This window comes from Pyrus communis, chromosome 14 (assembly GCF_963583255.1).
Source record: "Pyrus communis chromosome 14, drPyrComm1.1, whole genome shotgun sequence".
NCBI lineage: Eukaryota > Viridiplantae > Streptophyta > Magnoliopsida > Rosales > Rosaceae > Pyrus > Pyrus communis.
The window spans coordinates 783,329-798,243 of record NC_084816.1 but is presented as its reverse complement, the minus strand read 5'-3'; the positions used below and the strand labels follow the sequence as shown (position 1 = coordinate 798,243).

The 14,915-nt window shown below is 36.7% G+C and overlaps 1 protein-coding gene across 1 annotated transcript; it reads left to right on the top strand.

Moving 5' to 3' along the window:
- Positions 1–551: 551 nt before the first annotated feature.
- On the top strand, positions 552–2,406 carry LOC137716376 (DNA (cytosine-5)-methyltransferase CMT3-like). The gene is made up of 4 exons (XM_068455822.1): positions 552–926; positions 1,609–1,643; positions 1,780–1,870; positions 2,350–2,406. Exons 1-4 carry the CDS (start codon positions 876–878, stop codon positions 2,398–2,400), a joined length of 228 nt encoding a protein of 75 aa, XP_068311923.1. The 5' UTR covers positions 552–875; the 3' UTR covers positions 2,401–2,406.
- The last annotated feature ends 12,509 nt before the right edge of the window (positions 2,407–14,915 follow it).

The following is a 14,915-nucleotide window of genomic DNA, read 5'->3' as shown; positions in this document are numbered from 1 at the left end:
TAGAACACCTTCAACACCAAAAATAAATACTTTCCACCTTTTGTTTTTTGACAAACACATTGTAAAATGCCCTAATTAACGTGGATGGAAATTCAAACTCATGCACAAAATGATAAGATGGGCACACAACCTTAGCCAAAATTCCCATCTCATTCTCACCTACTATTACTCCCCGCAACCAAACACCCCCAAAGTCCCAATGTTCCAAAACCAAAACGTCACCTCAAATTTCATCATATCCTTTTTCTAGGAATCCTAAGAATTCCGTGATCGTGATTGTTTATCGTAAATCATACGGTTAAAAATTATTTCAAAAGTTAAAATTAAATATAAATAGTACCTAATAATTTCTGACGTATGATATGCGATGAACAATTACGATCACAGGATCCCTCAAATCCCTAGAAAAAAGATCCAGCAAGATTCCTTTTCCCAAAATTCAAATCCCATTTTCCACAATTTCCGTTTTCCCGCCCACACGCCCCTCAGTCCCCACTCCTTCAAAATTTCACGGCCCACTTCTAAACAGAATCCCAATCACTCACGCACTCACAAAAAAACCCTATCGCGCATTTCTCTCCCTCTGTCCACCCCTCTCTTTCTGTAAGTTCCACCGTCTTCTCCGGCCATTCAGCCTCTCTCCGCTCTCTCTCTGCGCCGTACGCAGAATGGCTTCCAAGCGGAAGGCGAAGGTCGGAACCTCTTGAGGTTCTCCCTCGGAATCGAAGAAGCCGAGGCAAACCAAGGAGGCGAGAGTTGAAGAAGAGGTAGCAACGAGTGTGGAAAAAGCTGCTTCTCCACCGAGGAACCCAGTGACTCAGGAGGTAGCTGCGGCTGATGACGACGGAGAGGAAGCGAGGTTCCTTGGCGAACCGATGGAAGGCGAGGAGGCTCGTAAGCAATACCCCAAGAGATATGTTGGAAAGGTGAGAGATTTTGGTTCAAGTTCTGTTTTTTATTTTATTTTTTATTTTTAGAATTTACCTTTGATTTGGTGAAAAATGTTGGAGATTTAGGGTTTATAGTTGATCAAGTAATATGAAGCTTTGGTAAGAATTTTTGGGTTTAAAGCTTTCAACTTGATTTTACAGTTCTTTGTTGGATTTGCTTATTGTTCAAGTTGCTGAATTTTCAGAGTGTCCTTTTGTTTTGTTGGCAACATTGGATGAATCTGGTGGTTGTGGTGGCATGGCGGGTGTGGTGAAACCCTCCCTCCCGCATGTCCGCCTCCCCTCCCAATAACTTTATTTGAAGCCGCATAGTTAGTTATCAGTTGTGAGTCTTTTATGTTATTCCTTGGGTTATGAAAGGAAATGAAGAAATATTATGAAAGGAAAATCACAATCCTTGGATACTTATATTATGCATAGTTATGATCAGTGGTAATAGGAAAATTTGAGAAGCAAACCGATACATTAGGTTAGTTATGACCAAAAGAAGAGAAGGTGATTCATCTGCCACTGTATTTGCTTCACGAAATACACGCTGAAGATATTAAACTTGAGTATCAAGTATCAACCATTGGTATTAGCTTGATATATGTTGGTGGAATGCTTTACGATATTGTGCCCTTATTTAATTTGGACCGTGATCCTTGCATTGGTGCAGAAGCCAAAGATGAATGGGCAAAACAACTCCAACGAGTAAGTTTTAGTTTCTGTATATGTTTTCTCTGACTTACTCCAAGTAGTCCTTCTGTGTTTCATCAGGTTGGTTACTGTTTGTTTGTTTTTTGATTGTGTACCTTTGGTTTTTTATGTTCAATATAATCCAAAACAGTGATGAAGATATAATTCAAGCTCGTCGTCACTACACAAAGGCGTTGGTAGATGGAATCGATTATGATCTCTATGATGATGCCCAAGTATTTGTGAGTTTGCATGACTCGTTGTTTGTTGGTATTCATTTACGAAGTATTTAATTATTTATACAAACACTCGGAAGTAAGATTAGCAAAATTCATGTGCACATAATGTTTTAATCGGCCCAAAATGCATGATTAGGATTTCTCTGTCTGATTAAATTGAATAATTACATCCATTGCAAGAACTAGACAGTAGAACAATGTGGGAGTTGAGCTCTTCTGCTTTCCTGTTTGGCCGAGCAAAAATCGTCGTTCTCTTTTGCCACAAAAAATAACCTTTGAGACATCATCGGTGTGTTCCGTTAATCACTGCTAGCGTACAGGATGTCCTCTTTTGATATATGCATCTTCCCTTTGTGTCGTCCACCATTTACATGTGTCCCGTCAGATCCCCCTTGCTTCCTCAAGACAAATGCAACATACAAATAAGCTGCGTCCCATTCATCTTCTAATAGCGTGCCTTGAACTCTTGAAATTCTTTTCAGAAAATTCTTCATCGAAACGTATCCAGTAGACCCTATTATCAAGGGGTGTGATATCCACACATCTTATTTTACTTCTCATACTTTTTTAATTTTCAACTGTCAGATCGGATGAATTGAAAAAGGTCAATGGACATAAATTATCAAGGATTGTGTGAGAAGTAAAATGGGATGTGCGGATAGCACAGCCCTATTATCAAAGCTCAACTCTTGATAATCACATTCGCATCCGACATTGTTCCAATAAAAGTACCGCCAGGGTGAAGCATAGCCGATACATTAGCTCGCCTCAGTAGACCAGGAAAAATGCAAGCCGAACTGACAACTGACGAGATCGAATGGGGCTTCACCGGCTAAGGTTTTATCCAGACAAACCTCGTAGCAATCTTCACATACAAAATGCGCAAGAATGTATGAGCTCTTACGCAAGAATGTATGAGCTCTTAGCCAAAATAGTCTCTGAGATCTGCAAAACTCTTTACTTTGGTTTTTAAAATTTGAAATCGATAGAATTGATCCTTGAGTTTGTTTACAATCAATCATTTTGGTCATTCTGTAAAAAAAAAACTCCATAAAATAAGGATAAAATATCAAAAATACCTTCAATTTTTGTCAAATCATTTTGGTTTATTGTTTATCATATTGAGGGTAATTTTATCATTTGGATCCTTATTTAACATAATTTTTCACCGAATGACCAAAATAATTGATAGTGGACAATCTTAACAACCATTTCTATTGATTTCAAAACTTATGAACCAAAATGAGGAGTTAGACAAATCTCATAGGCTATTTTGGCTAAAAAGCCTTTTTTTTTTCAAAAAAAAAAAAAAAAATATGAATACGCCCCTAAAGTAATTATTTTGAAGCTAACTAAAACTAGTAAAAGGCAATGCTTGTTAAATATATTATCCTATTTGAAGAAAATTTAAAACTTAGTGGAAAGACAATGATTTACAAAAGAAGTCCTTAATGGAAAGTGAAAGTGTTAATTGGAAAGTAATCTTCCTTCTTGTCTGACAACGACTTCCTCACTTAGCAACACTATATACACAAGGAGAAGCACAATATATGTGAATAAGGTTTGGGTGGGAACTTGATTTGCATACAGTGAAAGAAGAGGATAATTGGTTCGTATTTGGGTGGTGGAAGAATAAGGGATATGCGAGGTTACTTTGATTGAAAAAGTATATGCTCTGTATCTAACAATACATGGGGTGGGAATAAAACAACCCTTTCAATTAACTCACTAATTAGTTTCCTACACTTTTACTGACCAAGCATTATTCTTGACCTTTCATATCTTCCTACACTCTGAAATTTTCAAGCACCAAATATTTTAATTCACACACTAAGTTTCCTAGACTTTTACTGATCAATTATTGTTCTTGACCCTTTATGTTTTCCTACACTTCGAATTCTTCAAGCACCAAATAATTTAATTTCGATTCACACTTTAACTCTCCCATTTTGGGCAATCATTCACTTGTGGTGGGTTTAAGTGGCTGATTCGGATAGGTAACATTTGAGGCAACCATTTACTTGTGGCGGGTCTAAGTGGTTGATTCGGATATGTAACTTTGAGAGAATCTTCCTAGTATCTCACTGGGGAATGGGTGAATACTATGAATTTAGTAGATTTTTTTTCTGTTAAAAAAACAAAAACATATCCCAAACAATACGTACTATCAATTGGTTTATGTTTTAACATAGGATAGTGCTATGGTGTGGTGCAATTCACACAACACATGCTCATTTTTACTTATCATAGACTTTGTCAATTTCTGGCCGTTTAATCGAATGAATTGAAGAAGATCAATATGATAGTGCCCTCTCACCACTACTTTTCTTCATTTTTTTTTTATTTTTTTTTTGTTTGATCCTTGTTATCAATAATAGTTCATTAAGTGTTTTTCATTAATAGTTTAGGTTATGTGAAGCCTATTCATTAGCTATAAACAAAATCGTCTCTGAAATGTACCAACTAGATTGGTGGATTGCTTTATAAAAAATTAGGTAGAAGAAGGCATGAAAAAGAAGCCATCTAATTTGTACTAGTACTCATTTAAACATAAAAGCTTGAAGGCAAAAAGGGCGAATTGTTCATAATTTTAAAAATACCCCTCTCTAATTAGAATTTAGAATTATTAGAATAAAATAAGTTAATTTATAGTTAGCTAACAGAACAAAACTGCCCACGTTTCACTTGATTTTCTTAAATTTTCTAAATAAAAAATGTTTAAACAAATAAAAAAATTATAAGTTAAGAATAACATTCAAAAGAGCAAATTGTTACACGCGTGAACGTGTGATAAGAGGCTACTAATTATACGAAACCTGCATGCACAGAAAGAAGTCAGCACAAAACTCCAAAGTCGAATCATTTTCTTATCATAATTAACTAATAGAAAGAGACAATTAATCTATATATATATAATGCCAGAAGGAAAAAAGGGTAAATCAAAATCATTCTTAATTTCAAAAATACCCCTCTTTAATTAGAATTTTAAAAATAAAATAATTTAATTTTATGGGTAATACTAGAGCGACTAAATTTCTAAACTAAATTTTGTAAATCAAATGATGTGGTGAATTATTACTTAAGGGTTGATTAACGAGCATATCATTTAGCTTAAAAATTTGTTCTCTCCAGCACTATCCTTAATTTATAGTTCTTTTATTTCTTAAAAATAAAAATTAAAAAAAAATATTTTAAACCAAATAAAAAATAAATAAAAATTATGAGTAAAAAATAACATTCAAAAGAGTAAATTATTACATGCATGAGTGTGTGGTAAAAGGCTGGATTTTATGTAAAATCTGCATTGTGACATCCCACATCGTCTAGGAGAGTGATCCTTATATGTATATTCTCATCCTTACCTAGCACGAGGCTTTTTGGAAGCTCACTGGCTTCGGGTTCCGTACGAATTCCGAAGTTAAGTGAGAAGGGGGCTAGAGTAATCCCATGATGGGTGACCCACTGGGAAGTTGCTCATGAGTTCCCAAAAACAAAACCGTGAGGGAATGGTAAGCTCAAAGCGGACAATATCGTGCTACGGTGGTGGAGCGGGCCCGGGAAGTGATCCGCCCCGGGCTGGGATGTGACAATTTGGTATCAGAGCCTAACCCTAGTCGTGGTGTGCCGACGAGGACGTCGGGCCCCTAAGCGGGGTGGATTGTGACATCCCACATCGTCTAGGAGAGTGATCCTTATATGTATATTCTCATCCTTACCTAGCACGAGGCCTTTTGGGAGCTCACTGGCTTCGGGTTCCATAGGAACTCCGAAGTTAAGTGAGAAGGGGGCTAGAGTAATCCCATGATGGGTGACCCACTGGGAAGTTGCTCGTGAGTTCCCAAAAACAAAACCGTGAGGGAATAGTAAGCCCAAAACGGACAATATCGTGCTACGGTGGTAGAGTGGATCCGAAAAATGATCTGCCCCTCGCGGGGATGTGACAACATGCATTGGAATTCAACAGAAAAAATCAAAAGTTGAATCATTTTGTTATCAATTATTAGCAAATGGAAAGAGACAATTAACCGTTAAGGAAAATAGTAGCAATATTCGGTCAAAAAGAGAAGAGGATTCTCTTCCTATGAATTCCTACATCCTAATCGTTCATTGTATATCGTGCGATCAGTTTTCGTCAGGTACTATTGTGTTTAATTTTAAATAATAAAAAAAAAAATTTCTGACCTCAAGATGCATGATGAATGATTAAAATGTAAGTATCTCTATAATTCCCACAATTTAAATCCGAATGGTTCCAAATCCGTCAAAAAGCAAGTATAAAAAGACTCCACCAACCAGCATTCCACTTGCTAAATTAACTCTTATTTAGGACCCACAATTAATATAATATATATATATATATATATATATAATGTCAGAAGGGAAAAATGGTGAATCAAGATCATTCATAATTTCAAAAATACACTTCTCTAATTAAAATTTTTAAAATAAAATAATTTAATTTATGGGTAATACTAGAGCGATCAAACTTTTATATCAAATTTTGTAAACCAAATGATGTGGTGAATTATTACTAAAAGGTTGATTAATGAGCACATCATTTAGTTTAAAATTTTGTTCTCTTTAGCATTATCCTTAATTTATAATTTTTTTTATTCCTTAAAAAATAAATAAAAATTATAAGTAAAAAATAGCATTCAAAAGAGTAAATTATTACACACATGAGTGTGCGGTAAAAGGCTGGATTTTATGTAAAATCCACATGCACTGGAATTCAACAGAAAAATCCAAAGTCGAATCATTTTCTTATCAATTATTAGCAAATGGAAAGAGACAATTAACCGTTACGGAAAATAGTAGCAATATTCGGTCAAAAAGAGAAGAGGATCCTCTTCATAGGAATTCTCATACGTTCATCATATATCGTGCGATCAGTTTTTGTTAAGTACTATTGTGTTTAATTTTAAATAAATAATTTTTTACTGTACCATGCATAATAAAAACTAAAATATGAGTATTCCTAGAATTCTTACAATTTAGATCCGAATGGGATCCAAACCCGTCAAAAAGCAAGTGTAAACAGACTCCACCAACTAGTATTCCACTTGCTAAATTAACTCTTATTTAGGACCCACAATTAATGTAATTAAAAAAATATAAGTTAGAATCTAAAGCATATGAGTTGAATATTCTGATTAGAATCTCAATTTCCTAGCACATGCGGGTAAGCTTTGGATTATTGAAGGAAAATTACTTTTCCGGCTACTAAGCTCAATGTTTTCTTTTTGGTACAAAGGTAAAATTCATTACTAATAAAATCTTACAATACAAAGACACAGAAACAAAAAATAAACAAGCATAATTAGACCAGCCAAACAAGCCAAACAAGTGCCCGACCAAAAGTTGAGGCCCAAAACAAAAGAAAGCTAAATAGAACTGAGAATTCCACTGCAACCACCTCTGCAACAGTGCATGTCGACCCACACAGATTTTCGCCCGCACTGAGCATTGCCTCGTCGATCTCATCGTCCAATCCCTATCATCACTCCTAACAAAGCCACAAAATGTAAAGAACTTGTGACCGAGTGAAAGAAGTCTGTGGGATTCTACAAGCAACACTGCCAACAAAGGCAGACAACAAAAATAAGGTGGTAGTGTTAGGAGCACCTGACCTGGTGGAAGCACTAGAACTCTACTCACCAACTTGATGGACCGCAATAAATCACGCTGAAGCGTGACTGAAGATTGGAGCTTGGATGAATAAACTTATGGGGTGAGAAAAACAGGGCAAATCGAACAGGAAAGGAGGGAAAAAGCAACAGAAGTGAGGAAAAGAGGAGTCGAAGAAAGAGACGAAAGAACACCCACCGACCTCGGCCGCAGCTAGGATCGGTGGCACTGAAATTGAACGCAATTTGTAACCACTCACAAGAATGGTTAGAATCACTCTCAAGCAGAGGGAAGGTCTCTCTCCAACTATCTGAATATTACTTTGGAGCATGCAGAAAAATTACTTTTTGGGCAACTAAGCTCAACTAAAATTTGGAAATTTCCGTTGGTGTCGTCCTAATAAAAATGAAAACAAGTCGAGCTATTGTTTGCAAACCCAAAAGCAGTTGGCTCATGAGTGTGAATTCTTTCAAGGCAAGGGGCGACCTGATTCAGCATTCTTGTTTACTCTGATCCGATCGAGGTGGTTTTCGTTTACCAGTGCGTAGGTGGTCTAAGTTCCTATGACCAAGTCTTTCTGGCCCCGTGAACATATTTTATTAATGTATTAAAGAGGGCCTTTCTAACCGGTGAAAAGTGGTGGGTGTCCACTAATGGCCATTCCTAGCTCGGCTCCGATAACGCAATTTCGGGAGAAGTCGGTAGTTGGGCACTGGATCCCTTCGGACTTGGAGAACATGTGACGTTGGGTTGGGGTTTGGTGAACCGACTGGTCGCTTCTCTAGTTGAAGTACCAGGCCCTTTTTTCGTTGCCTATGTTACACTTTCAGAATACCCCAAAAAGGAATTTTGCTCTACTTCCCTCAATCTTCACTTTACTCCACGCTGACTCCCCTTTCGTCATAAGGCATGGAATTAGCAAGTTACGGGTCAACACAATAACTCAACGGGGTCGTTATCGGGTCACACTTTAAGAACCTTTTAATTAATAATGGTTTCTTAACAAGTTTACCCGCGGGTAACCCATTTCAACACTATAAAAAAAAGTTAGTTTGATAACTTCAAACTACTAAAAGACCTTACTACAACAATAGCCATAAGATTTAATCCCACTTATGCGAGATTAAATCCTTGCCGTTAGATTCTTTGATCTCACTTATATAATATGTAGATACCAATTTAGTACTACATTTTTTATTTGATTATTTATTGATTTAAAATATATTTCTTTAACTGGTGGGTCGGGTCGTATTATTCGTTAATATTAAGAAGTCGAATTCGGGTTAGGTATTATCCATTCATTTTAACTGGTGTTACACGACACGACCTGTTAAGATATTAAGTATGTCAAGAATACGACACAAACAAGGGAAACACGTCACAAATGTCATGTCTAATTAGCACATATTCAAGCAGCCTCAAGAATCCGAATCCCTCTTTGCATAGTCAGCTGCTTTTATAAACCCTTTTATAACATGCATGAGCGTGGTAAGTCAGGTTGACTATAACAATGTTTCTTTCTATATGTACCGATTGAGTTTGAATCTTTTTCACTATATTGGACTATCGCTCTAATAAGAAAACTCATTTTCATCAAGTAAAGGCCCCAATTCATAACGGCACTCTTGTACTATTCCCATAATTCAAAGAGGGGTTGTAGAAGGATTTGGATTCCATCTGAATCTTCTTTCACATCATATTCGTTCATTGTACATATCATGCGACTATAAATTATTATGATTTTTTTATTTAAAATTAAACACAAAAATATTTAACGAAAGCTGGTCACACGATATACAATGAATAGATAAGATGTGAGAACTCTAAGATCCTCGCAAAGAGAATCCGAAGAAGATCCTCACAAAAAAATCCGGAGAGAATCATCATCCTGAATTAGTTCCCTTATGTAGTCAACTTTAATTTGATTAGGTACATAGGTCAGTGTCCCCGTTTTTTCAATTTTCACCTTGCCTAACCGAAAAGGTGTGTATTCGATAGTAATTTGAGGGATGCTGGTAAGATCCATCGTCCACATGTCCGGGTATAGTTGTGGACTTTCACACAATCTGTCGACAGTGACTGATTTATGCACATCCTTATTAATCTTCTCCACACTATCTTTTAATGAGGCCCCTTGATCATTTTTTATGTGTTCAATTCAATGGCCGATCAAAGAAAAAGGATGTACATAAATTATTTTCCTATATCGATGCTCACAATTACATCCACGAACGTGTAAGCGAATGTTACTAGTTATAATTAATTTTACTTTTCCTTCCTTCTAGACTAATTTTCATATTAAATTACGAGGAAGTTCCCTCACTTCTTTTTCTCTCTTTCATTCTTCCCTCCTTATATTATATATAAATTAAGACCTCTAACCATTCTCAGTATCTCTCTCTCTCCATATCTTGTGCAGAAGAAAAATGAACCGTGTTGTTAATCGTTCTTATGATCAGTTCTTAAAGCCCTTTCTCTCTATACTTATGGCAAAGACAATCCAACTACTCAAAGTTCTTATAATTAGTCCGGATGATCATAATCGCGACTGCGAACAAGATCTAGAAGCTGCAATGCAACAGGTTGCAGACAAGACTAATTGTAGGTACCACAACAACAACTTAGATTGGTCAAACATGATCGTCGAGTTTTGCTTGACAGCGGCGATTGGACTAGCGCTTCTCCCCATTCAAATTCACTCCGGCCACCTCCCTGTAATCTTTTACTTTCTTGTACTATCAGTCTTGCTTGCCTTCACTTGTATCTTGGTAAGCAAGTTTGTTCACTTCAGCTACTGTCCTGCTGGAATCTCAATCGCCCGGCTTTTCCATAATTTTGGCCTTTTCTTTGGGGTCACAGCCTTTTTCATATCCATCACCATCCCATTTCCTTTGTGGTTCAAATGTGCTGCCTATTCTATCTACGTTGCCGCCTTCCTCTTCATAAGACTTTGTAATCTTCACTTCAATAAATATTACAAACCTAATAGTTTTAAGTACCCAACCCTAATGAATTCTAAAACCGCCGTTGATCCTGCAACAGAATCATGCCGAGGCGTTACTAGTCCTTTTGATGATCAAGCATGCACCAATAGAATTGTTTGATGCGAAAGAACTCTCATGTACATATCCTGACTAGATAGATTTGATCTTGAGAATGGGGATCCCATACTTGTCGTAGGTTTCTATGTCAACTGTTTTTTGTTATGTTTGGAGTTCCGTTGTCTGCAGCCTCACTAATGCTGTGTGTCATCTAATCTAGTTAATTAATTTGTTACTTCTATTTCTTTTAGTGAAATTACTTTTGTTCACCAATCGGATGGAGAGTAATCTCTCGATGGGGCATTCATTGTCCATAACACCATGACGCATTTTAATAATTCAAATGTCAAAATTGAAACAGTCAATTTTTTGAAATATTGGAATGGAACACAAAAGAGCAAAAAGTAAAGGGGAGACAGAGAGAAATCTCTCCACAGGGCATTCATTGACCATAACATTGTGATGTATTTTAATCCAAATTATCGTCTTTCTATTATAGGAAATGTACTTTTCTGTGCAAAATTGATAGAGAAATTCATAGACCTAGATAGGATAGGAGAATTGATAAGGGGAAAAAGGAAAAGGAGAGAGTTGGCAAAAGATTGTCAACCCCTGCTCTTCCTCATCCCTAATTGGAAATTCCTTCACAAAGTGCTACGTTTATAGGGGGCTCGACCTACAGTGGGAAGAACAGCGGGGGTAACAACCCTTAATCTCTTATAAGTCAAGTTTTAAAATAACAGTATAACACCTAAAACTAAAGAAGTTAAATATAAAAAAATAAGTAAAAATAGTTCTACATAACACTCGCATACAACCGTGACTCAAAGAGTTGAGTCCTCCACCAAGATAACATATTGAAAATTTTCATAGATTGTAATTTTGTTTAGAATTTTTGCATTGGAAATTGCTTGACTCCGAATACCAGAGCTACATTTAGGTACATTCAATCATGAAAATCAATTGTCATTCAAAATTATGTAGTGTTCAGCCATTCTAAGGTTTTCACTGACTTGCAACTTTGTTAGTTTCACTCTGTTCAAACTGAAACTTATAAAAATGCTCATTTTTACTATTCACTTTTGAATCAGACATAGTCGTCTACATTACAGTTTTGATCCGTCTCAACAGCCAAGGTCTAAACCCACAATGTGGGATGAGTGATCAAACCTTTGCGCTCAGAAGGCCCAATATTTTGTCGCCTTTAAGGGATAGTTTATAACTAGGGTTCTTCATAGGGCCTGAATTCTTCTTCTTGTACGGTTGGGTTAATCAAAATCACAATGAATGAAGATATCAAGAAACAGAAGGATACTGTATGCATTGTTTGTTTGCGTTTTTTTTTTTTTTTTTGGGTCAAATGTTTACATTATTTATAAAACAACATATTACAACAGAAAAAGCCCAAAAACAAAATACACACAAACAAAAACATAGACCTCCACAGTAACTCAACAGCCCAAAACAGAGTTTTGAGGTCGAAAGAGAAAGAACACCGAAGCAAACCCTAGCAGTTTCCAACCGCTGACACCGCCAACCCGCTTGCGGGACGAAGAACCCATGCAAACAAATGAAATCAAACTAACCAGAGCCCCAAAGTTGATGAAAACTGAGTCATAGGACCCTAAAACAGAGCCCTAAACTCCTCCACCAAGCACCACAACGGTAGCTGCCACAAATCGAAAGAACCTAGCGGAAAGAAGAAACCCACTAGCAACAATTCCAACAAAGGCAAACCAAAGGAAGGAGGTGGTGTGAACACCCAAGTCGAAGCTCTACACACCTTCCAGGATAAGCGCGGTGAAAAAAAGTGGTAGCCGATCCAGATTGCGGAAACGATGAAGGAGAAGGCCGATCCGGATTGGGGAACAAGGGGGCAATAGGGGAAAAGCTGGAAAGAAAAAGGGGGAAAAGGTGGGAAAGGTGGAAGGAAGATGAAAGGAAACAAGGGGGAAAAGTGGAAGGAAGGGAGAAACGGGAAGAAATGAGATAAGGGGTTGTGGTCAAAGAAAGCAGATGCGAGGGGGGTTGGGGGAAAATGGCAGACAGGCCACTATACAGGGAAAAACGGAAGCTAAAGGAGAAGGAGAAGAAAGAAAAGGAGAAAAGAGAAGAGAAAGGAGAAGAGAAAGACGGCCGCCGACCCTGACCATAGCTAGGGTCGTTGGCTGCAAAGAGAAAGAAGCAGAGGACACTCACACATCAGCGAGAAAAGCTCTCACAAGGAGAGAAAAACCAAAATCTTTGGACTTGCCGCAAGGAATCTCAACCACACAACTTTGGATCGTATGCATTGTTTCCTTTGTGCACGCAGTGTATGATAATTGTTCCAGTGAAGTTTTTTTTCTTGAATGATTGGTAGCAATACTTTCTTCATCCGCAATTTCTTGTGTAATTGAAGAGCTCTCGAGAAATGTGGGTTCATCTTCAAAACCAATTTTTCTTACCGCTTACAAAAACTAGTATCAAGTTAAAAGAACAAAAAATGCAATGGTGAATAGTGATATTTTTTTAAAAGAAAATTAATGAAAAAAACTTGGAAACTTTGAGTTTTAACGATAAGGACAAAATAAAGGGTAAAATAAATACTACTATGATTGACTTTTTAGTGTAAAAATATGGTTTTTATTAAAGTGAACAGTATCGGGACCTTTTCTTTAAGGTTTCCTTTTGTTTTAATGTTTAATTTATTTTTTTTATATTTCTTCTACATAATTATAAAGATTTTCTTTATTGTTTAAATATTTAGTTATAAGGGTAAAGTTGTCAATTTATTAGCAAAATTTTGACTTAAGAATTATGTGAAAGTGAATTAAATCATGAAGAGATGTTAATGTAATGTTTCAAACGTAATAAGATGTTAAATGTAATTAACCCAGAGTTGAAGTCTTGCTTTTGGGTTGCACCGCTGTTGAGAAAGATTAAAGTAAACTTTTAAAAAAATTTATAAGTTAAGGTTTAATTTTAAGGATGTTTATCAGATGTTAAAGATTATTAATTTTATGTCATATCAATATAATAAAATATTACAGTTAGTTGGACGTAACCAAACCTGGAAGTTGGAATTTGGAAAGAATTGACCAATAAGAGCACGACTGTAAATGAATGAGGTATGAAAACAAAAGATCATGATGGACCAATGGCCAGGCCAATAGGAGGAGGGTTTCATGATGGACCAAGGGCCAGGCCAGTCCATGTCTCTTCGTCCCTCCGCCACTGTAGACAATCTTTTTGTCTCTCCTTCATTCTTCCCTCCTTATATAATATATAAAACATCTCTCTAACCATTCTCACTCTCTCCCCATCTCTTGTGCAGAATAAAAATGAAGTGTGCTGTTAATACTTCTTTTGATCAATTCTTAAAGCCTATTCTCCCTGCAGTTATTGCGAAGACAATCGAACTACTCAAACTTCTTGTAATTAGTCCGGATGATCTCGATCGCGATCGCAAACAAGACTTAGAAGCTGCAGTGCAACAGGTTGTAGACATGAGGACTAACTATAAGTATCACAAAAACAACTTAGATTGGCCAAAGATAATCATCATGTTTTGCTTGACAGCGGCTATTGGACTAGCGCTTCTCTTTGTCCAAATTCTCTCGGGCCAGCTCCTTATAATCTTTTACTTTCTTGGACTATTAGTCTTGCTTGCCTTCACTTGTATCTTGGTAAGCAAGTTTGTTCACTTCAGCTACTGTCCCGCCGGAATATCAATTGCCCAGCTTTTCCATAATTTTGGCCTATTTTTTGGAGTCACAGCCTTCTTCATATCCATCACCATCTCATTCCTTTTGTGGTTCAAATGTGCAACCTATTCTATCTACGTTGCCCTCCTCCTCATAACACTTTGTAATATTCACTTCAATAAATATTACGAACCTAATAGTTATATAAGTACCCAAACCTAAGGATTTCTGAAACCGCCATTGATCCTGCAGCTGAACCATGCTGAGGCGGTACTAGTACTATTGATGATCAAGCATGTACCGATGGTATTATGTGACACAAAAGAACTCTCATATACATATCCTGACTAGCTAGCCGTGTTCCACCGAACGGGGATCTCATATTTGTCTGCAACCTCACTGATGCAGTGTTTCATCTAATTCGTTACTTCTATTTCTTTTAGTGAAAGTACATGTGTTTTAATAATCCAACTGCCAAAATTGAAACTGTCAATTTTCTGAAATATTGGTACAGAACACATAAGAGCAAAAAGTAAAGGGAAGACGGAGAGTAATCTCTCCACAGGGCATTTATTGTCCATAACATTGTGCGTATTTTAACCAAATTATCATCTTTCTATTATACAAAATGCACTTTTCTGTGCAAAATCTCTTAAAAGTTAAGTTAAAAATAGCGATATAAAATCCAAAACT

Coding starts and splice junctions, on each gene's coding strand:
- LOC137716376 (XM_068455822.1), top strand. CDS start 876: ATGGAAGGCGAGGAGGCTCGTAAGCAATACCCCAAGAGATATGTTGGA. Junction 927..1,608: donor CCAAGAGATATGTTGGAAAG/GTGAGAGATTTT, acceptor GCATTGGTGCAG/AAGCCAAAGATGAATGGGCA. Junction 1,871..2,349: donor ATGATGATGCCCAAGTATTT/GTGAGTTTGCAT, acceptor AATTCTTTTCAG/AAAATTCTTCATCGAAACGT.